The sequence below is a fragment of the Tachypleus tridentatus genome, chromosome 9 (assembly GCF_004210375.1).
Source record: "Tachypleus tridentatus isolate NWPU-2018 chromosome 9, ASM421037v1, whole genome shotgun sequence".
In the NCBI taxonomy this organism is placed as follows: domain Eukaryota; kingdom Metazoa; phylum Arthropoda; class Merostomata; order Xiphosura; family Limulidae; genus Tachypleus; species Tachypleus tridentatus.
In genome coordinates this window covers 29,908,535-29,931,224 of record NC_134833.1, presented here as the reverse complement: position 1 = coordinate 29,931,224, position 22,690 = coordinate 29,908,535, and the positions used below count along the sequence as shown (strand labels likewise).

The 22,690-nt window shown below is 34.6% G+C and overlaps 1 protein-coding gene across 14 annotated transcripts; it reads left to right on the top strand.

Annotated features, from left to right (window-relative positions):
• The first annotated feature begins 1,081 nt into the window (after window positions 1-1,081).
• Alg13 (Alg13 UDP-N-acetylglucosaminyltransferase subunit) lies at window positions 1,082-20,834 on the top strand. Of its 14 annotated transcripts, none has more exons than XM_076453492.1 (6): window positions 1,107-1,213; window positions 3,506-3,600; window positions 3,908-4,043; window positions 5,943-6,108; window positions 16,975-17,113; window positions 17,416-17,588. In XM_076453492.1, exons 3-6 carry the CDS (start codon window positions 3,954-3,956, stop codon window positions 17,525-17,527), a joined length of 507 nt encoding a protein of 168 aa, XP_076309607.1. In that variant the 5' UTR covers window positions 1,107-1,213; window positions 3,506-3,600; window positions 3,908-3,953; the 3' UTR covers window positions 17,528-17,588. The 14 variants fall into 14 exon arrangements, with proteins under 14 accessions (XP_076309611.1, XP_076309612.1, XP_076309613.1 ...); XM_076453495.1 differs by lacking the exon at window positions 1,107-1,213 and adding an exon at window positions 1,240-1,364; XM_076453493.1 differs by lacking the exon at window positions 1,107-1,213 and adding an exon at window positions 1,371-1,627.
• Window positions 20,835-22,690: the final 1,856 nt, after the last annotated feature.

Sequence of the window (22,690 nt, the reverse complement as noted above, 5' to 3'; positions counted from 1 at the left end):
GTGTATCTTTGCATGAAAAAAAGCAATATTTTTAGTTTGTAAGTCTCTTTCATGTTAATTATTCTGTTGTAAGCTTAGCACCGTAACGATGAAGAAAGCCGATTCTGAAGAGTATGTGAAAACGAAATGATGAGTGAGTATTCTTTTTCGTTAAATGAGTTGCAGTTGTACAAAGTACAGTAAAAAAAATAACTTCATGTGAAAGTTAGTAAGGGATATATTAAATTGTATGTTTGACTTTTGTTTAATTTTAGCCCTTTGCGCAAAATCTGATGTTTTAAGCTGTTATGTTCTGATTTACATATTACAATTTTGTAAATATTTTCATGTGACATGCTTTAATAATTATGCGATTCTATAAAAATGTCTTTATTCTTTACGATTTTGTGTTTTTGTTAGTAATTAAGCACAAAGCTACACATTATCTGTGCTATGATCCTTTGCTACCAGGTGTGTTGTAGTGTGAGATTTTACTCATAATATGAAAATGAGAGAAGTGTCACCAGTTAGTTTAATCTTACGAAAAACATTTCCCACTGTAGATATTTAATATTCAGACAATTCGAAAAATAATCGCAGTATGTGCAACAATCATTTTTACAACGCTAAAATCAGAGGTTCGATTCCCCTCGGTGGGCTCAGCAGATAACTCGATGTGGCTTTGCTATAAGAAAACACACACACACACAACAGCCATTTACTTATCATAGAAAACAGTTTTAAATAAAAATACTCTCCTCACAACCAGAACACGACTATTCACAAGAACTGTATGTGAAGATTTAATTACATCTTTACTGGTGTAAAAAAATTAAAAAGGAGTTTAAAAAACATTTATTTCTTAATAGAGGGTACTATGTTAAACATATAAAAACATTACAGTTTATATAAGCACAACCCAAACACTTGTTATGTATAATGTGTGTGTTCTTATAGCAAAGCCACATCGGGCTATCTGTTGAGTCCGCCGAGGACAATCGAACACCTTAATTTAGCGTTGTAAGTCCGTAAACTTACAGAAAAAAACTATTTTAGAATATGTTCACGTTTTCTAAATTTTTTCTATGAGGTATAAATACCACAATTAGTAATTACTAGTATAAACAACTGCCTGTAGGGCGGTGTTTCTGCAACCAAGATATAATTTTAAGGACGGAGAGTGTGTGATTTAAAAGCTAAGAAAGTGATTTAAGGCTTAAAAAGTTTTCAGTATGTACGTATCTTTCATTTATGATTTATGTTAATAGTTCGGTATTTCTTTTACAGTGTGTTAAGAATAAATCGTTTGAAACATGTGACAGTCAAAATTTATTTGTGATATTTCGCTGCTTTTTTCAAGAATGCATGGCGCGCCCTCTAATGATGTAGGTTAATATACACATTTGCAATTGTGACATTGTATAGCTGACGTGATTATTACTTTCATAAGTTAAATATTTGTAATTGTAGCATATAAAAAGTAGGGATTAACAAAACTTGCAAGTCGATCCTTATAAAATGTCTATTTATTATGCATAATTCTTAGTGTTACATATTCCTTTGAAATCAATTATATCACCCAGGCGGTAAGAGACCATTTGACCCTTCAAATTCATGATTGTCTACCACCCCAACTCTTGATATTATTGTAAGTCAAATTAAAATTAGCCCTTTATTTTTTAAAAGTCTTTTAATTTGAACCTTAGACTTATGAAGTATTAACTTTTACTGCTGATAACAATTTATTTCATAAGCCAACTATTCTATTAGTGTTAATGTAATTAAATAACAATGCTCTAATTGACGTCTGGTCTGTTGTTGTTGTTTTCCAAATCTTAAACTTGTATCTTCTCCTTCTTTTGCCTTTTAGAATACAGCAGAATAAGAGACTATTATCCTTTCCACCCTTGTATAATACTTTCAAGTTCAGTAAAAGTACATCTTCCTCTCTTTCCTCATTCCATTCCCATCAGTGAACTCATCAGATGGCATGATGTGGCTTTCATATAAGAAAATACACACATGCTTTCCTCAAGAGAAGATAAATTAATAGATTTTAACGTATTTGTTCATGGTGTTACCTAGTACAGTGGTAGTTCTCTTCCATAACCAGAACTGTACTCAGTGATACAAGTAGGGCTAACTAGCAATTTTGGTAGTGAGAGGTAGTTACATGATTTAAACTGTAACCAGTATGTATATAGTAATGTAAGTATAACCTAAAACTCTGTTTAACTTTACTACTAGCAACAGGGCATAACTTTGATGACTTAAGTGACTTATCCACCACTCTGCCAAGACATATTTCTTCAAGTACACTATTCAAGTTACTTGTACTGAAATAATTAGGGTAATTTTCCAGATATTTGAGTACCTTCCATCATACCCTATTTATAATGTAAAAATACCAATCTGTCCAAGTTATCATTTGATCCAAAACATTTTGTAGTACCTCAACAACTCAGTGCTAGAGATACCCACGAGTTAATTTTATTAAAAACTCTAGTATTGTAATAATTATATCCCTGTCAGTGTACTTAATAAGTAAAAGCAAATGTCAAGCTTTTACTCATGAAGCATATTAATAGTAACTTTATCTCTATTAATAACAACTCTTCCCCCCAAGCTACTTTATAAAGTAATATGTAAAAAATGCTCAAAAGAAATGTTTTATTTAACTTAAACTGGGCTTGTTTCACTGATTAAGCCAGAGAGTGAAGGGATGACCAGAATAGTCTGAATGAAACTTTGTCATTTAACAAAAGAAAAAATTAATTTGCTCATTTTCAAATGTTTGAAAGTTTTCTTAATATGCAGTTTTGGCTTGTATGTGTAAAATGAAGGAATAGTTTCAATAAGTACAAGATAATGCATTTGATGTTGTTTAGAATTAAGCACAAAGCTACACAATGGGCTATATGTGCTTTGCCCACAACAGGTATTGAAACCCACTTTTTATCATTGTAAGTCTGCAGACATACTGCTGAGCCATTTGGGGGCTAATGCATTTGAGTCATTGTAATTTGGAACACATATGTAATATAAGGTGAGGACTCTACTATGACTGAAGAAAGGCATCTTGATAGTGCTGGATAAGTCATTCAAGGCAGTGCTATTTTGCTGCTTGTAAGGCTGTATATTTACAGACATATCGATCACATATCAAAAAATGTAATCATTTGGATATAAATTACTGTGTAGGTTTCACTTGCAGTTTTGGTTTTCTGTCTAGTAAAAGATATTGACTTATTGAGAAACTTTTAGAGGAAAGCTACAAGAATGATTCTAGAGATGGGAGTGTTATCTTGAATAAAGTGTAAGTTAAGACCTATTTAAATTATTTTCCCTTTAGAAAAGGAAGGTACAAGATGATATCATTTTAGAAACTTGTTAGGGGAAGTGATGTGATAAAAGCATCTGATTGCATTTTTTCATATTCTGAAGATAATAGGGTGAGAGAACACAAGTTTAAGATTTCAAAAAAGGCATATGAGGGTCTAGTTAAGACGATTTATTTTTCTTATAGGATGGTTGATTTATGGAATGAATTGTCATTAGAAGTAGTGGAGGCCAGAACTTTACAGGAATTTGAGAGGGGGATTGATGATTTCCTGAAAAATGGTAGCTGTGGTTAAATTTTTACTTTTGTTAAAGATTGGTGTGCCAGGACAGCCTTGAAGAAACCAAGTGGTCCCTTTTTTGTCCACGTGTTATATTTTATTGAAAAAAAATATTTTTTTTTATATATTTATTTATATATATATTTATATATAAATATATATTTATATATTTTTTTTTTGTAGATATATTTTAATAAGCTCTCTTTCTTTAAATGTAAAAACAAATGATCTAAAATTAACCACATATATCTGTTTTTGGTGTGTTTATTTCAGAGATTCAAAAACACCTTGTGTAATTCTCTTTTTAGACTAGAGAGATTTGAATCATTACATATGCACACATGAAGAAACAACATGAGATGCAAAAAAACTGTATTTGTAACAGTTGGTACAACTTCCTTCAACCAGTTAATTGAGACAGTTGTTACACCAGAAATTTTGCAGGTAAGTTCAAGTTAGTTTAACTTTAAAGTTTTCCTCTGAGTATTTAACTATGAAAAAAAATTGGTGAATATTCTTTGTATGAGAATTGGAGAGCTGTGTCTATATTTTGGTGGGATAGACATCAGCATGGTAGGAAGAATTCGGAGACAGGCTACAATAGTAATACTCACAATTAGTATAAAAATATATTGGGTGAAGAGAAACCTTGTTTTGAGCTTGTTTTCTTGGAACTGCAAGCTGATCAGAGGTCATTTATTCAGTTATTCAAAATTGCTAGAAATTAGAGCAATCTTCTTTTGGGTGGTTTATTTAATTAAATAGTTGAATTAAAAGGTTGGAAATACCAGTTTGAAATTGACAGTTAATAGGTTTACATTTTGACAGTTAATAGGTTTACATTTTAAAGCTTAATTACAAACATTCTTGACAAAGATATTTTCTGATAGTTTTACGAGTGTGTAGAATCGTATGCTTTATTGCATGGTGTGTGTGTGTTTATCTATTGTAGTTTGAATTTTTTTTAATCTGTGTTTCATTGTTATATAAATATGAAAAACTATGTTTAACTAGGTTTGCTCTTTTGGTTCATAAGGGGTGAATTTAATGGATGCTGTTCTTTTTTTCTAGTTGAATCATATAACAACAGAGATTGTTTATAACTATTTAAAGCATGTTTTGGAATTGAAAAACTCTTTTTCTTCAATGTTATGAAAATTTACTGACATGGAAATTGAGAGAATGCACTTTATGGTATATAAGAGTTATAACAACTATTTAGTCTAACAAATTAATTTGGCATACTAGTGGCTTTGAGTATGGCTGAAACTGTTAAAAGGGATGCTTGCTGTGTTACATAAATACTGATATTTTGGTAGAACAGAAGTTTTGAAGTGTGAGAGTTTATGGAATTTTGTAATGTGTTGTTGTGTATTTGACTGTAATTGAAGACAACTACTACCTTGCTGTTTTCTCTTTATACAAATTTTGAATTTAAAAAAATAACTGTTGTTTTTAGATTGACGACTTAAATTTATATTTAACTACCTTTTCATTTTGCAAAATTTATATGGGTGATAATTTGTTCTTTGTGGTTTTGAGACATATAAACTTTGCTATAAGTGTTGGGGGGTTGTAAAACCAACCAAAAGTTCATTGTATTGTCATGATATTGCTACTTGCCAAAATATTATAATTTCTCTGAAAGGGTGCCAAAGGTTGACTGAAAGGGTCATATATATTTTAACCACATGCACTACTATATGGTAGTGTGTTGTTTGTCATTTAGTCAGTAGACACTAAAATGACATCATGTAAGAGATGCCTAACGTTGCAATTTGTATTGTCATGACATCAGTAAGACATGCACGTGCCATGAATCATTATAAGAATTATGCATTCTGTAGGTTACAACATTGTGTGAAACATAAACATCAACAGAAATAAATAAAAATACTTGTTACTCTCAATTTACATCTTCTGATCAGTTAAAGTTTGAGATTCATAAGGTTAGTTGATTGCTGGGATAAATATCTTTCAGATACATTTTTGTTTATATTTATGAACAGCATACATGGAAATCAGGAATTTGTAACTTTGTGTTCAGTTATACTGTTTATAGAATTATAAAGCATATTGTTTATCTACAATATAAAACTTTTTGACAGCTGCTGTTACAGAAATAAAAATTGAGAAGTATATAAAATTAATTCCTAATGGTATGTCTCTTTATATTAGGAATTAGAAAGTAACTTCCTGGTGTAGGAATTTAAGAAATGCCTTAAGTACATAAATATTAATAATTGAGAATGTTGCATTACAAAATTTTCATGAAAAAAATCAAATGAGAATCCTTAAATTTTATTTCTTTATGAATTAATAACATTGAATAATGTATTTCAGGTTCTTTCCAAAAGAGGATATGAAAAGATTTTAATTCAGATTGGAAAGGGTTACTTTCAACCTGTTCAAGATGGCACATGTGTAGAGCCAGTTATTGAGTATTACAGGTACAAGGAATCAATAGAAAATGATATTCGAGAAGCTTCTTTGGTTATAAGTCATGCAGGTGGGAGTACTTAAAAACTTCTATTATACCAGATATTAATGTGAAAACTGGGTGGAAGATGTATAATGTTTTTTAAACAATAAGATTAAATCTGTTTGATGTGTTTTTTTTAATGTATTTTCGTAATATAAGAGCCTTAATTCTTTGATAGATTGTTTAGGGACAGTATTCATGATGAAAGTTTGTAGAATAGATAACAACTGCCTCTTGTAGAGACCAAACTGTAGAGAACGATGTTTCAAAAGTCTTTTGCCTTTCGTCTTTAGGTCAGTGTGTGTGTAGGTGTTGTCAGTCTTTTATAGTGTCCTGATGGATTGTGAAGAGCATGATATGATTGGTTGGATTATCACTGTTTCTTATTGGAGGAGAGATTCCCTGTAGATTTAACCAATGACAGCCACAGGTTACTCATCTCTAATCTGGAATCTCTGTTTAGTGAAGGTTTCATAGTGTTAATATAAAATTATCCTTTGATTTTTCTTGTCTTCCAGAATTTATCTGTGTTGATGATTATAGTTTTCTCCCAGTTTATTCTGTGACCAGTTGATGTGGTATGTTCTGCAATGACTGAATTTTGCGTTTTTATGAATCTTGTACTATCTTAATGTTCTTTTATTCTTGTCGTGAGTTTTTTCCCCTTTTTCCAATGTATGTATCGTTGCAGGAACACGGAATTTCATAGATGACATTTTTTATATTCTCTTCGGTAGATTGCTGTTTGTTTTTTACCAGAATGGGCTTCAAGGTATTGTAGAACTTCCACTGGACTTCTATGTTGAATTTTTTGGCTATGCATTTGAGTTTTCCACTGAAATGTTGTAGGTATGGTAGGTAAATGTTGTATGTATTGTAGGTATGGTAGGTAAATGGTGGTGACTTTCTGATCTTTTCTTTCTGTCGTGGTCTTCAAGGAGTTTGTGATGAAGGAGCAGGTGTAACCATTCTGTTTAAAACTACCTATGATCTTTTGACATTCTACTTTGATGGATGTCTTATCGCAAATATTTTCTGCTCTCTTGTTTAGGCATTGGATTATACCATGTTTTTATCAAGGTTGGATGATAGGACTGGAAGTGTAGGTATCTGTCTGTGTGGGTGAGTTAAGTGAAAACAGTTGTGGTTATTTGTCATGTTTGTTTGCTGATGAGTATGTCAAGAAACAATACTGTTTTGTTCCTCTATTTCCATAGTGAAGTGGATTATTTTGTTTACAGAATTGAGATGTTCTAAGAAGGCTGGTAAGTTTCCATGATCATGGGGCTAAGTAAAGAAGGTGACGTCAGCATAACGTCTATAGAAACTTGTTTTTATAGGTGTAGATGAAAAGGCTATTTCTTCAAAGTCTTCCATGAAAATGTCTGCTAGGATTGGAGAGAATGGTGATTCCATGGCTAGACCCTTTGTTTGTTTGTAGAATTCCTTGTTGTATAGGAGATAGGTTGATTGTAGGGAAATGGTTGTTAGTTCCATTATGGTGTCTATTTTCCTATTTGTTCTGTGTGGTAGAGAATTGTCATTCAACAGTCGTTTTCTGGTGATGTGAAGGGTTTCTGAGGTTGGAACATTGGTAAATAGATCTGTGACATCAAAAACTGACCATAATATTCTGGAATTTGATGTGTAGCTTTCTGAGTTGTCCTATGAAACCTTTCAAGTTTTGAATGTGATGTTCAGTGTTTCCTTGTAGTGGAGATAAGATAGGTACTAGGAAAATAGCCAGTTGATGGCAAGGTGAGTTTTGAGCACTGACGATAGACCTTAGAGGTATATTAGGTTTTTGTATTTTAGGTTAGGTAGTCCGTGGAACCGAGGAGGGAAATTTTCCTTGGATCTTAAGTCTTTGGCTAGTTTTTCATTTATTAAGTTTTGTTTCTTTAGTTTGTTCAGCATTCTATTGGTGAGTCTCTGTCTTTTCTGTGGGATCATTGGTGATCTTTTTATATTGGTGTTTTTCTAGTAACTGTTTGATCTTCATGTGCTAATAGTTGACATCTAGAATGACTATACCCCTCGGTGTGGATTCCTGTACGTGGTGAGGGGACCTCCCAGGGAAGGTTCTGTTCTGTCTGGTTACCTTCTCTGGGATCTAAACATCCACCCACGTGTTTGCCGTGCGTGGCGACCCGTGAAGGGTAGGAGAGGATCCTGGTGGTTGAGGGGTCCAACCCTAACACACCACTTTGGCCTCGAATTCCTGTAGACGTGCGGCTTTGGGTGGCCCCCCTTGGGTCAATTGGCTAGTCCACTTGGGCTAGAGTCAACCAAGTACCAGTGTTGGAAGTTCTCAACGGGTGTTGTGGACATTGTACCTGATGCTGGTGTTTGGGTATAGTGCTCACGAAAACCCTGGAGTTGCTGCATTGTCCTTGCATGACTTTGTAGTGCGTCCCCTTGTAGGGCTCCATGGTGGGTGGGGTCAGTGGGTACCGAAATCTTTCCTTTTTTCTATGGATCCTCCAAAAAATCTAAATAAAATTGTGACAAAATAGTCAATGGGTAAGCGACCACGTCTTGAAGACTTTGAACAGCAATCTTTAACATCAGTAACACACGCACCTCATTTTCTTATATTACATTCTCTTTCGAAAAAACCTTTAGGGCAAATGTCCCCTTTTTTTATTCAGAAGGGACTAGAGGGACTTGCTGGCTCTCCAAAGTTAGTAAAGAAGCTTCGATCTGGTGACATATTGGTTGAAACATCCACATCCCAACACAGTGAACTCCTCTTGAATTCAAAGGCAATTGGGGATATACCTATTGAGGTTACACCTCATGCTACTTTGAATTCTTCACGAGGAGTTATTGTTGAAAAGGATTTGAAGAACGTTCCCGAGTCAGAGATTCTCGCTGGTCTCTCTACCCAAGGAGTTTCTGCAGTGAGGCGCATCTCCACTCGCAAAGATGGAGTTACACTGCCAACAAATACCCTCGTCTTAACATTTACTTCACCACGTGCACCTGCCACCATCAAGGCAGGTTATCTCATTTGCAGGGTACGGCCATACATTCCAAACCCTCTCTGATGTTCCCAATGTAAGAGATTCGGCCACTCAAAGACATCATGTCGTGGTTCCCTGACATGTGCTCATTGTGGAGGCAAGGACCACGATGCCTATGACTGTGACATGAACCCACATTGCATCAACTGCAATGGTTCTCACCCCTCTTACTTTCATTCTTGCTTAAAATGGTTGGAGGAAAAAGAGGTGCAGCGTTTGAAAATGATACATAACATTAATTATCCTGAGGCTCGGAAATTGCTGTCCACCACTCCATCTCGGACATATGCTGCTGCACTTCATTCCACAACTACAGTGGGAGTGCAGACAGATCTCTCTGTGCCTCCAAGAGAATCGTTTTCAAAACAAATGAAAAGCCTTTTGACCTCCATGGTTAAAAAGGTTGATGAATCGACTTCCACACCCATCTATGTTCCTCCCATACCTTCCAACAAACCTCAAGATCCATGTCCTTCAGTTTCAAATACAGGCATTTCTTCTGATACATCTTTTTCTCCCACCACAAGAGACAAAACAATTATTCGTTCGTGTCCTCAGTTACTGGATTCCCCTTCCCATAACAAAAACCTGCCTACTCGACCCAGGGCAGGATCCATAGAAGTTGATAGACCTCCTCCGACTAAAGACAGTAAAGAAAAAAGACATGGTCGTAAACCGAAGGGTTTCCCAGCCACTTCACCTACACGTTCTTAAAAATGCCCACCTTGATACAATGGAACTGTCGAGCTTTACGTTCTAATCTGGATGATATCAAAACGCTGATTGCTTCCTACCATCCTGTTTGTCTTTCTTTACAAGAAACATTTCTCAAATCTGCTGATACAGTCTCCATTCGGCAGTTTTCTTTGTACAGAAATGACAGGTTGTGTGATGGTCGAGTACATGGAGGGGTGGCACTGGTGGTTGATCAGCATGTGCCCACCCTGTCTTTGTCACTCAACACACCCTTGGAGGCCGTAGCCATCCGTGTTTCCTTAAGTCATACCATCACTGTTTGTTCTCTGTACCTGTCCCATGGAGAGACATATGATCAATCAGACCTTGATGCTCTCGTTGAACAGTTGCCGTCTCCATTTCTAATCCTGGGGGATTTTAATGGACATCATCCCTTCTGGGGAAGTGCTGTTATTGATGGGAGGGGTCGATCTGTAGAGCGGATGCTCTCTGATCACAATCTTTCTCTTTTCAATACTGGTACTTCCACTTACTTTCATGCACCTAGTCAGTCCTTTACTGCTATTGATCTCTCGGTTTGCTCCCCTTCATTATTTTCCCATTTTTCATGGAGGGTTGACAGTAATCCACTAGGCAGTGATCATTTTCCGATCCTTTTGAGGGAGACTGGCCATGGTCGATGCCACCCTACCCGCGTGCCCCGGTGGAAGCTAAATCAGGCAGACTGGTCCTCTTTCACTGCTCTCGCAGAACTTGATCTTGCCATTGTAAATCAGCCATCAATAGACGACTGTGTAGCAGCGGTAACTGACTGTATTATACAAGCAGCTGCTCAGTGTATTCCTAAAACCTTGACACGTTTCCACAATATCCTCGTCCGTGGTGGAATCCTGCTTGCCACTTAGCACGGAAGGCTCAAAAACGGGCCTGAGATACTTTTCGTAGATATCCCACACTTTCAAACAGTGTTGCTTTCCAACGGGCCTGTGCACATGCTAGGTGGGTAAGACGTCAAAGCCAGAAGGAATCTTGGATTAAGTTCACAACTAGCATATCTTCTACCACCACTTCCAAGATCATATGAGACAGGATTCGAAAGGTTAATGGGCACTACAATTTTGTCCCCCTCTCGATCTTACTCTCTGATTGTCAGGAGGTGACTGATGTCCGGAGCATCGCTGACACTCTAGGTGAAAGCTTTTGCTGGGTATCTAGCACTTCTGCTTGTTCCTCCACCTTCCTGGCCATCAAGACTCGGGCAGAGCAGTCACCTCTTTCCTTTCGAACTGACTGTTTCTTTGACTATAATTGTCCCTTTACCCTGGTGGAACTGAAAATGGCCCTTCATCGGTCTGCCAGTACGTCTGTTGGACCTGATGATATTCATTATGACATGCTGCACCATCTATCTCCTGCTTCTCTTGATGTCCTTCTGATTGTCTTCAACCGGATCTGGCAGGAGAATGTTTTTCCTGATGCCTGGTGCCAGGCTATTATTTTACCTTTCTCAAAGCCAGGGAAAGATCCCAAGATTCCTTCAAACTACTGTTCAATTGCTTTGACGAGCTGTCTCTGTAAGACCTTAGAAAGGATGGTTAATGCTCGTCTTGTTTGGTTCCTAGAATCAAACAACCTCCTCTCGCCCACCCAGTGTGGGTTCCGTCGACAGCACTCCACCACAGACCACCTAATTCCGTCTTGAAACATCTATCAGAGAAGCCTTTCTCAACCGCCAACATCTTGTATCAATATTCTTTGACATAGAGAAGGCTTACGACACAACATGGAGGTATGGCGTTTTGCGAGACCTCCATACATATGGATTACGTGGCCATCTACCCATGTTTATTAAAAATTTTTTAATGGACAGGAGATTCCAAGTTCGTGTGGGTTCGACACTTTCCCGTTCTTTTGTACAGGAACTTGGGGTCCCTCAGGGCTGTGTATTGAGTGTCACACTTTTCAGTATAAAGATAAATGCCATCACTGAACAACTCCCTCTCCCTGTTGCGAATGGGCTGTATGTCAACTACTTTCACATCTCATGTCAGTCGTCAAACATGAGATATATTGAGCGGGAACTACAAACTGCCCTCAATCGTGTACGGAAGTGGACTCTGGCGAACGGCTTTAATTTCTCTCTCTCTAAAACCGTATGCATGCACTTTTGATGTCGACGGGGTATTCACCCTGATCCTGAACTTCATATCGGTGAAGTGTTGCTGCCAGTGGTTTCAGAGACCAAGTTCTTGGGGCTTATCTTTGATCGTAAACTGACCTTTATACCACACTTAAAGCAGCTTCGGGTCAAATGCACAAGAGCACTGAACATCCTCCGTGTCCTCTCTTCTACCAGTTGGGGGGCAGATCGCTGTTCAATGTTAAAGGTATATCGTGCTCTTATTCGATCGAAACTCAACTATGGATCAATGGTCTATGGCTCTGCCAGACCCTGGGCCTTAAAGATGCTGGACCCGATTCATCACCAAGGGCTTCGACTCTGCACTGGGGCTTTCCGTACCTCTCCAGTTCAAAGTGTATACATTGAATCTCATGAACCTTCTCTACACCTTCGCCGTTTGCAACTATCTTTACAATATACTTCGAAACTTCGTTTCCTTACCAAAACATCCCACCTGGGAATGTGTTTTCCTTCCTCGGTGGACAGTACTTTTTCAGAACAGACGATCTGTCATTGCTCCGTTTGGCCTTCGCATCCGGGCGCAATTGGATGAATTGGGTCTGTCCTTGGATAACATTGTAGATTCCACAGGTCGGCCCATCCCACCATGGCTTATTACAGCCCCCAAATGTGACTTTTCTTTCAGTCACCTAAAAAAGGCAGATACTCCAGATTGGAAGTACCATCTTTTATTCAATGAATGTCTTTCAAACAATCATTCAGTTCCCATTCATACAGATGGTTCCAAATCATGTAATTCAGTGAGCTCTGCTATGGTTTGCTGTGGTTCTGTAGTTGCGTGCAGAATCCCCTCTACAGCTTCTGTGTTCACTGCTGAACTGTATGCCACATCTCTTGCCCTGGATCATATTGCAGCTGAGCAGTACTCCAACTGCACTATTTATACTGATTCGCTTAGTTCTCTACTGGCCCTGGAATCGCTACACGTTGGCTCACACCCTGTTCTCGCTGATATTCAAAACCGACTGGCCCATTTCTCATTAACAGCTACTTCAATCCAGTTTTTCTGGATACCAGGCCATGTTGGTATTTGCGGGAACAAGCTTGTAGACATGGCAGCTAAATCTGTCTGCTCCAGCACCATCACCCCTATGCCTATTCCGTACATGGACTATGGTCTTGTCTTCAAGGCTCGGCTCCGTGCCAGCTGGCAGTCCACTTGGAGTGAGTAACGCGAAAACAAATTTTTTCAAATCAAACCCTATATTGGACTTTGGCCATCTAGCTTCCGTAAAGTTCGGAAGGAGGAAGTTGTTCTCACTAGGCTACGCATTGGTCACAGTTTTTTAACTCATCATTTTCTTTTATCTGGAACTGATGCACCAATGTGTAGTTTGTGTAACACTCAAACCACTATCAGCCACATTTTACTTTCTTGCCATTGTTACAATTCTCAACGACGGCAATATTTTAAACATATTTTTTTCCAGGGTCAATCTGTAACATTGGACAGAGTTATTGGTGATGGTGACTCTGTCCACCTTGATTATGTTTTTAATTTTTTAATGGCCATTAATCTTTTTAATCTCATTTAAGTGTTGCATATTTATTCATTACACCTTTTTAATTGTGTTTCTTTTTTAAAGTTTTAATCTCTCTCATTCAATTTGACATTGGACAATGGCCAGAACATTAAATAACTCGACACCAGGACTGGAAAGGCCAACTTCAGGTGACTAACGCTACTGTTTGAACTATCCGTTTGAACTACTCGTTAGTCGTCCTGGCGAGTTGTTATTATACTTTTGCTGCATATCATTTCACACTTTTACTACTTTACCTTTTAGTACTGGCCATATTGACTCATAACCCGGAACCAGGACTGGAAAGACCAACTTCAGGTGACTGGCGGTGTTTTTTATACTTAGCTGTAAGTCTTCTTGGTGGGTTGCGATCATTACCATTCTGCTACAGGTAGTCCTTTACAACTTTGTTGACTGGATGTCAACATTGGTTTTTGCGCCATTTTCTGTTTTAATTGCCGTTTTGCTTTTATATTCAATTACTTTTACAAATTTTACTCCATTTACTTGACTTTTATCTTTTTACTGGACATTTGGCTATTCATTATTGCGATTTTGCTATGTGTCTTTTAAAACTTCTATTCTTTTACATTTTGATACTGGCTGCTATGACACATAACCCGGAACCAGGACTGGAAAGGCCAACTTCAGGTGACTGACGGTGGTTCTTGAACTTATCTGTTAGTCTTCCTGGCGGGTAATGATCATTACCATTTTGCTAGAGTAAATACCTTACAACTTCTTATACTCTGCTTTCTCTCTTAACATTGTAGACTAGGTGTCAACATTGATTTTATACTTTTTTGTTTTATCTTCATTTCCATTTATGTCTTTTACTACATTTACTTTATTTTTACATTTTCACCGGATGTTTGGCGCAGATAGCTTCGCTGCTTTGTGCCATAAAACACTAAATCAATCAATCAAAAAGAATGACTATACTGTTTCCTTTGTCTGCTGGTAGAATCTTGTTGTTGTTTTCTCATTTTAGACAGTTCAGTGTGCTGCATTCGTATTTAGCAATGTGCGGTTTTGGTTTCTTGTACTTTCTGAGGATGGTGCAAGTTTGATGTCAGAATTGTTCAGCCATAAGGTTTGGGAGGCTGTGCAGCAGATTCTAAGGTTGCAGCTATGTCAACAGTTTAAACTATGTTGGGTTGGATGGCAAAGTTTAGACCTAGGTTAAGGATCTTATTTTCTGTTGCACTTAGTACTCTTGAACTGTAATTGTGAACTATGTTTATAGATGTGGGATTATCTGTCTTGATCAGTCTGTTGAATTTTTGAACTTGTTTCTTCTTGATGTTTTCTAGGTTGGATGTATAGCATTTAATATAGAAGTTTAGGATATCTTGTGTTCTAATGTTTTAAGAGAAAAGTTGTTGAAGCTCAGTATGTTGTATGTCGACGATACCTTCGTTATTTGGCCCCACGGTCATGAAAACTTACCAGCCTTCTTAGAACATTTCGATTCTGTAGACAAAAGAATTCACTTCACTATAAAAATAGAGGAACAAAACAGTCTATCATTTCTTGACACACTCATCAGCAAACAAACAAGACAAATAACCACAACTGTATACAGAAAACTCGCCCACTTGGACAGATACCTACACTTCCAATCCTGTTATCCACCCTTGATAAAGTGTGGTATAATCCAATGCTTAAACAAGAGAGCAGAAAACATTTGTGATAAGACATCCATCGAAGCACAATGCTAATAGATCATAGAGAGTTTTAAACAGAATGGTTACACCTGCTTCTTCATCAAAAACACCTTGAAGACCACGACAGAAAGAAAAGATCAGAAAGTCACCACCATTTACCTGCCATACCTGCAACATTTCAGTAAAAAACTCAAACGCATAGCCAGAAAATTCAACATAAAGTCCAGTGAAAATCCTACAATGCCTTAAGGTCCATTTTGGTAAAAAGCAAACAGCGACCTTCCAAAGAGAATCTCAGAAACATTGTGCATGAAATTCTGTGTTCCTGCAACAATACATACGTTGGAGAAATGGAAAGAAAACTCGTGACAAGAATAAAAGAACATAAAGATAGTACAAGACTCATAAAAACACAAAATTCAGCCATTACAGAGCATGCCACATCAACTGGATATAGAATAAAGTGAGAGAAAATTATAATCATTGACACAGACAAATTCTGGAAGACAAGAAAAATCAAAGGATAATTTTATATTAACACTATTAAACTAATACTTAACAGAGATTCCAGATTGTAGGTGAGTAACCTGTGGCTCCCATTGGTTGAATCTACAGGAAATCTCTCCTTCAATCAGAAATAGTGATAATCCAACCAATCATAACACACTCTTCACAATCCACCAGAACACTATTAAAGACCATCGGCACCTACACACACACACACACACACACACACACACACACACACACACACACACAGACTTGAAGACAAAAGGTGGAAGACTTTCGAAACATTGTCCTCTACACTTGTGTCTCCACAACAGACAGTTGCTGTCCATTCTACAAACTTTCATCAAGAGTCTTAATATTTTTGTGCCTAAAGTATTGAAAATGCCATGAAAATGAAATACAGCTACAGTGCATTAAAAATTAAATCTGGTAAAACTCTACTTCATATGATCTTTGACTGTACACTAGTAATTGTTAAGCTTTTATTTGTCACTGGTGCATGCCTTTAATTACATCAGAGTGTTACTTTGTTTTTCATGTGTTTTCTTGTTTATAGTTCAAATATGTTTTTTTACTGTACATAACCTCATTCATGGTAAACAGAAGAGTAATTATCAATAATAAGAAGACAACATTACACTTACATTATTTTATTTTTAAAGGGTGTTAAAAGTCTTAAATGCAATTTCAAGATTTGCTTAAATCTTTTTTTTAGAAGTTATTTTTTTTCTTATGAAAAATTGGGTAATAGAATTTTACAAAATACATCGAAGCAGTAATGTTTTCTCTCTGTTTTTTTCTATAATAATGTAACAGTGGTATATATTAACCTTTAATTTTTACTGTTTTTTTGAAATTCAACAAAATAAATCATTGTAAAGTAACTATTAAAGTAGTCATGTCTTCTGTAGAAAAGAAAGTGCAGGAAAAGTCTGAACCTAGATAAATCTTGAGAATTGATACTAAAATTTATGACTAAAATTATAATTTCATGTAATTTTTAAGTAACTTCCTAAGAAACTATTTCACTCAATATATCAATTAGTATTAGAATATATGACATATTGCACACAAAAAACATTACGTAAGTAATTGTATTTCATGAAATTAAGAATTATTGTGCATATGCCTAAATTTAACCTCTAACTCACTGATATAACAAAAAATACAAGTGTAATTTTGTAGTAACTTTTAGGTGTAGTAAGTGTATTTAGGCATTTACACGTGTACGCATTTCTTTACTCCAAAAGTATTGTTGTTAAATTTAGGAGCTGGGAGTGTGCTAGAGACATTGAGAGCCAGAAAACCTCTAATTGTGGTAATTAATGAAACTTTGATGGGAAATCACCAGATGGAGCTAGCATATCAGTTATTTCAAGATGGACATTTGTACTACTGCAAGTGTAGGTAAAGCAATGTTATTTTGGATCTGCAAAAAAATTCGTATTTATAAGTTTTAATGATACTACAAGTAGAGTTCATCAAGAAAACTAGTCTTAACATATTTTCAGATTTGAATTGAACTGTAATCTTTCAAAATGTCCAGTGTGTCTGTGGTAGTTAGAGAAAACAAGAAAAGTGGAGAATACATTATGACCCTTCTTATCAATGGTACTACAATGTTACATCTATTAACTGTGGTATATTGATACTACAAATAATCTTAACATTTCATCATCTCAGTATAACCACCTTTCTTTTTTTAATAGCACTTTGAAAGAAACTTTGGCTTCTTTGGATGAGAGTCAGTTGATTCCATTCCCTGGAGGAGAACCAGCAAAATTTGCTCAGTTTATGAACAACATAATGGGTGTTAGGTGATAAGTGTACAATGATGCTTAAAAAAAATTGAGTTTTTAATAAAAGAAAAGTTATAAACTGGTCCTTGACATAATTATTAACGTGTGAATATGTCATGTACAACCAAAATATAGGATACTCAAAGGTGTTTGTATTTTTAATAGATATTTTCTGTAAATAACTGATTATACTTATATTTTCTTTAAAACTCTCTTTAAATAATACATATTAAAAGAGTAAATAAATTACACAAAAACATTTCTAAAATGTAAAATCTAAATGTTTCCTGGTGATGGCATGGTAAACATTGAAGCATTTAAAGTCCATATGTTGGAAATGTTTATGAATTTTAACATTTCGTATTATTTGCTTCATATTAACATCATACGCAAGTGCCAAGAAAATAATATATAATGTTATTTTTTTAAGGAAACTAAAAATTACATTTTGTGAATTTATTAAGATGCCTTTAAATTAAGTGTATTAATTTTTCAATGAGTGAAAGAACACAACAACATTAGTTTAAAAAGGATAAACATGTTTCAACATTATCAAATCACCATTCTCATCATAAACCATTGATGATTAATTGAGCATCAAGTGTTAATTTGTTTTAGTGTTGTTATAACTATTTCTATTTAAGAAGCCTGGTTCAACATCATGCCTCTTACATTACTACTTTAAGTAGTATTTAATACTTTGAATATTGTTACCCAACCACTGTTATAAGATATAACATTAAATAAATGGCTTTGTCAGCAGCAACCAAAAATTTTAAAGACTTGTCTGAAGTAAATAAACATACTGTTTTTGTTAAGAAGTAACAACATGTCCGGTAACCAAGAAATATTTTACATTTATATATAGTGTTATTATGGTGTTTATTTACATTTTATAGCTTAAAAATATGTTTGTTTTAATCTGTTCACTAGTAAAATATTGTTTGACAGATTATTAACTAAAACAGTAATAGATCACATTTACTTTTTGTGTGATCTTTCTTTATGTGTGTCAAAAAAACAAAACAAGTGATTAACATTAACTTCTCTTCAAGGCAAGTTACCTACATATATTAAAACCAAATTTTTAAGCATCAATGAATATAACTCAAAACGTAGGTTGAACACCATCTTGATTTTTTTGTAGATCATATTCAGAGATGTAAGAATATATGGTAAAAATCTGAAAAGGCTGAATAACTGGTGACATGGTCAAACTGTGGCCTGAAGTAGGGCTATTTTTAGCTAAATCATAAAAAGTTGCATGCAACTACATTTTTTTACAGGAGATCTAATAGACTTTTAATTACAACAATTGCTGATTTATCAACTGATATGTTATAGGAAATTTGAAAACAAAATTCAACTTTGTATCTTATTAAGTCTTAAAGCTATAGCTTATTAAATAAACCAATGTTTTTTACGATTTTGGGTTTTCATGTGATTTTAGAGCCTCACTATGAAAATCCTAAGAGAGATAAACTTGGTTTGAGACCATTTTTGAATTTTGTGAGATTAATTCAGTCAGTGTAGCAAATTTCAGCCTTCTACCACCATTACTCTTGCAGCTTTAAGGAGTCAAAGTTGCCCGAAAATGAATTCCCCAAAAATAAAAATAAATTAAATTTTGCAGAGCTGTAAATCAGAAACTATTAGAGATATTGAATTAATATTTGGCAATATTTCATTATATGGGTAGATGAGCACATGTGAATTTTTTCATGACATTTTGAAGGGGTCACCTGGAAAATTTTCCAAGATCTAGATGATTTGACATGGAATAACACCTGTTCTTACTTATAAACATTAGAAAATTTTCCAAGATCTAGATGATTTGAGGTTAATTCAGCTGGAATTTAACCCAATTTAATATACCTTTACTGAACTTAAAAGTTACATTACTTATAAAATACATTAGAATGCACTATGTTACATTACTTCATACATTTTTTTGTAGATTTAATTTTTTTCAAGAATTTTATTGTACACAGAACTTGTTACAATCTTTGTAACATCTTATGGCTAGAGGAAGTAAATTAAATGACTTTGACAATGTAACTCAAGGACGTATTAATACCAAAAGATAAATTACTATGGTACAAACTGTTGTTCAATTATAATCATATAGGAGAATATTAGACATTTTACCTGTTATATAGACTTATTAATTAGAAATAACACATTTTTCTTATACATTTAAAAACTATTTTAGTATGTTACACAGAGAAAACAAGATAAGTGGGATATTATAGTTTGTTGTTTTTTTTAATTACCAGTAATATTACAAATAACATATAGAATGATGTGCGACTTAAAAATCTAAAATGAGACATGTTTTAAAACGATTAGTGTAATGTTTTTGTGACTATCATTTAAGTATTTGTTTTGCATTTTATGTGGTTTTACTTGAGTAATAAAAATATCTTAAAATTTTATTTTTCTATGGGATTTGAAGTAAGGAACTCGGAGCTCATGAAATATAAAATAAATTTTGAACATGATATCAAGGAATAATACTTTACAACTTATATATAAATTAATTTAAGAATAGATTTAAATAGAATATTTGTTACCAGTTTTAATACTTAAAAAATCTAAGAGTTTTAGAATTTGAAGATTGTAGTTATATAAAATGAGATTTTGATGAAGCTTTCAGAAAGCAATTTCTTACGTATGGAATGAGAGGTAATCTTTTATGAAAGTAAACTTTCTGGAGAACATAATGAGGGGCAAGACAAAATAATGTTTTTTGTGATGATATACAACTAAAGATATTAGAAATGATTCTAGTAATCTTATGTTTTAAGTTACACACACTAAATACATTTTATCCTTTGAAAATTATTTTTGTTAAAATTAATTAATTTTGTCTGAATTGAAATTTTATTGATAACTTGTGTATAGTGTAGAAATGAAAACTATTTAGAAATATGTCTATAGTATAATAAACTATTTGAAACATGATGAGGTGCATTGTTACTTATATCTATATGTGATAACATTATTTTATTCTGACTGTTTTAGTTTATTTGAGATAGTTTGTAGATTAGCTCAAAGTTCTATGGTCATTACAATAACTAAAGATTTACATGGGCTTAAAATGCATGAGGAGAAATTTAATGTTTTTTTTTTTGTAGGTGGAATAAAAGAAGAAAGACAGTTTAAAGTTGAAGCAAAAAATATATTACAGAAGTAAAAAAAGTGAATAAAAAGCTGACTGATTAACTTTAGTGGGAACTATTGCATTATGGTAAATGAAATACACTGTATTGAAATAAGAATGAAGTGAAAGAAGATAAATTGAAATAAAGTTTAATTTAAATAAACTATATTGAGACAAATGAAGATGGTACACACATGATTAGCAAATCAAATACTTCAGAAAGGACGTTAATGAGACTTCATAAGTGTGTCATGACTTTATTACTGAAGCAGTTCTGGTTAAGAACAAATACTCTCATGTTCTATATTTTCTCTACAGCTGACTAATCAGAAAACAGTAATGAGTAATGAAAAACACATCTGCTCCCTGTGACATTTGGAGAATGTTACAATGTGTACAAGGTAAACAACAACAAAATGCAATTTTCATGAAACTATAAGTTTATGTCATGGGTTTAAATCCCATCACAGAACACACCCTTTCAGTGAAAAATCACATACTTATAAATGTTCCAGTTTGAAATCAAATTGGATATCTTATTTACCTGCATTAGCACAGAATGTATCATGTTACTTTCTCAATATGCCCAAACTAATCACTGTTATATTTATATACCACATTCTTATTGTGAAATTCTATAATCACCTAAAAAATTGTACCCTTTTATGAGTGAAATAGTCATGAATTTCATCCTTTTATAACCACTATAGAATACATATCTCTACTCAGGTGTATCAAACTTATAATTATCTAGATCTGTATACTCCTTCTGCATTTAATTAATTGCAACATTGCTGATCAAATGTCTCAAAACTGTAAACATTCTAAAACAGTCCATTGTTCTTGATCTCTTCTGCATGGAATTGGATGGTTTTGTTGCAGAAGTATAGTTATACTTGTTACACAAGTGAATGTGCAGTTGGTCCATCCCTAAGATGATAATGTTTGAATCCATATCTGAAATAATTATCTTTGTTCATTATACAATACTGTGAGGAGAAAGTTGAAGATGACCTCTTCACTCATTTCCAGCTTATCACTGGTTGTTAGATCAGTGTGAATATCAGCTTACCCATAAAGTGACAAAAAAGGTTGAGTAAGGTTTTGGTATTTACTGAAAACTTCAATTTTACATCAATATATAACTAATAGCACATACCAGGTAGTGCCTAATCCATGCTTCTCTCAATTTGTCACAATAATTTTAAACGTGAGCATGCAGATACATTGATTTGAGTTCGTAACAAAAACGAACTCAGATTTCACTGGTGTAAAAGGGCTGAGGAACTGCAGCTATATATCATTTGTTTGAGCAATACCATGAAGGGTAATCACGTCTGATGGCCCACTCTTGCAACAGTATAAGACACTTCTGAAATTGGTAAGCCACGACTGAAGCAGGGACTTCCCCCTCATGCTCTTAGCATCTTTAGAAATCCTAATTTAATCCCGTTTATGTTATAACCGTAGAAATTGACCTCTTGTCCCGTATGGAATTGTGATGGTTGTGACATCATGTAACTTGTTGACAGCTCTTTACCAGTCGCTGAGCTTCTCATCATTAAAATGCTCCAGGAGTTTGAGTGCGAGTACTGGAATGTCTAAGATTAATGTCATGAACTGCATTGTCTGTCCCTCAGTCGTTCTTTTTCTAAAGCAACTTAGTGAAATGTTTTGGAAAATGATCCAAATCGCCCACACCTTTTCCTTAAATAATAATTTAAGTTTTTCACATCCTTACGAAATTATGATGTGGACAGGTAATAAATACTAACTTTGTACCACTGTGAAGCTAAGAACTTGTGCACATTTAATGGAAACCCTTACCTTTGCCCAAAAGTCCTGAGACGTGCACATCATGATGTGTTCAGTTTTTGTAGAAAAAAAAAATTTTTGTGATTTGTATTTGTAAAAATATACATTGTCATCAAATTATGTTCTGATCCCAGCCACCAGACACGATCTCGGATTACTAGCAGTTTGCCTCACCATTGAGGAATGTTCCTCACTGCCTTAAGGATA

Coding starts and splice junctions, on each gene's coding strand:
- Alg13 (XM_076453486.1), top strand. CDS start 3,954: ATGAGATGCAAAAAAACTGTATTTGTAACAGTTGGTACAACTTCCTTC. Junction 6,109..16,974: donor TTTGGTTATAAGTCATGCAG/GTGGGAGTACTT, acceptor TGTTAAATTTAG/GAGCTGGGAGTGTGCTAGAG. Junction 17,114..17,415: donor TTGTACTACTGCAAGTGTAG/GTAAAGCAATGT, acceptor TTTTTTTAATAG/CACTTTGAAAGAAACTTTGG.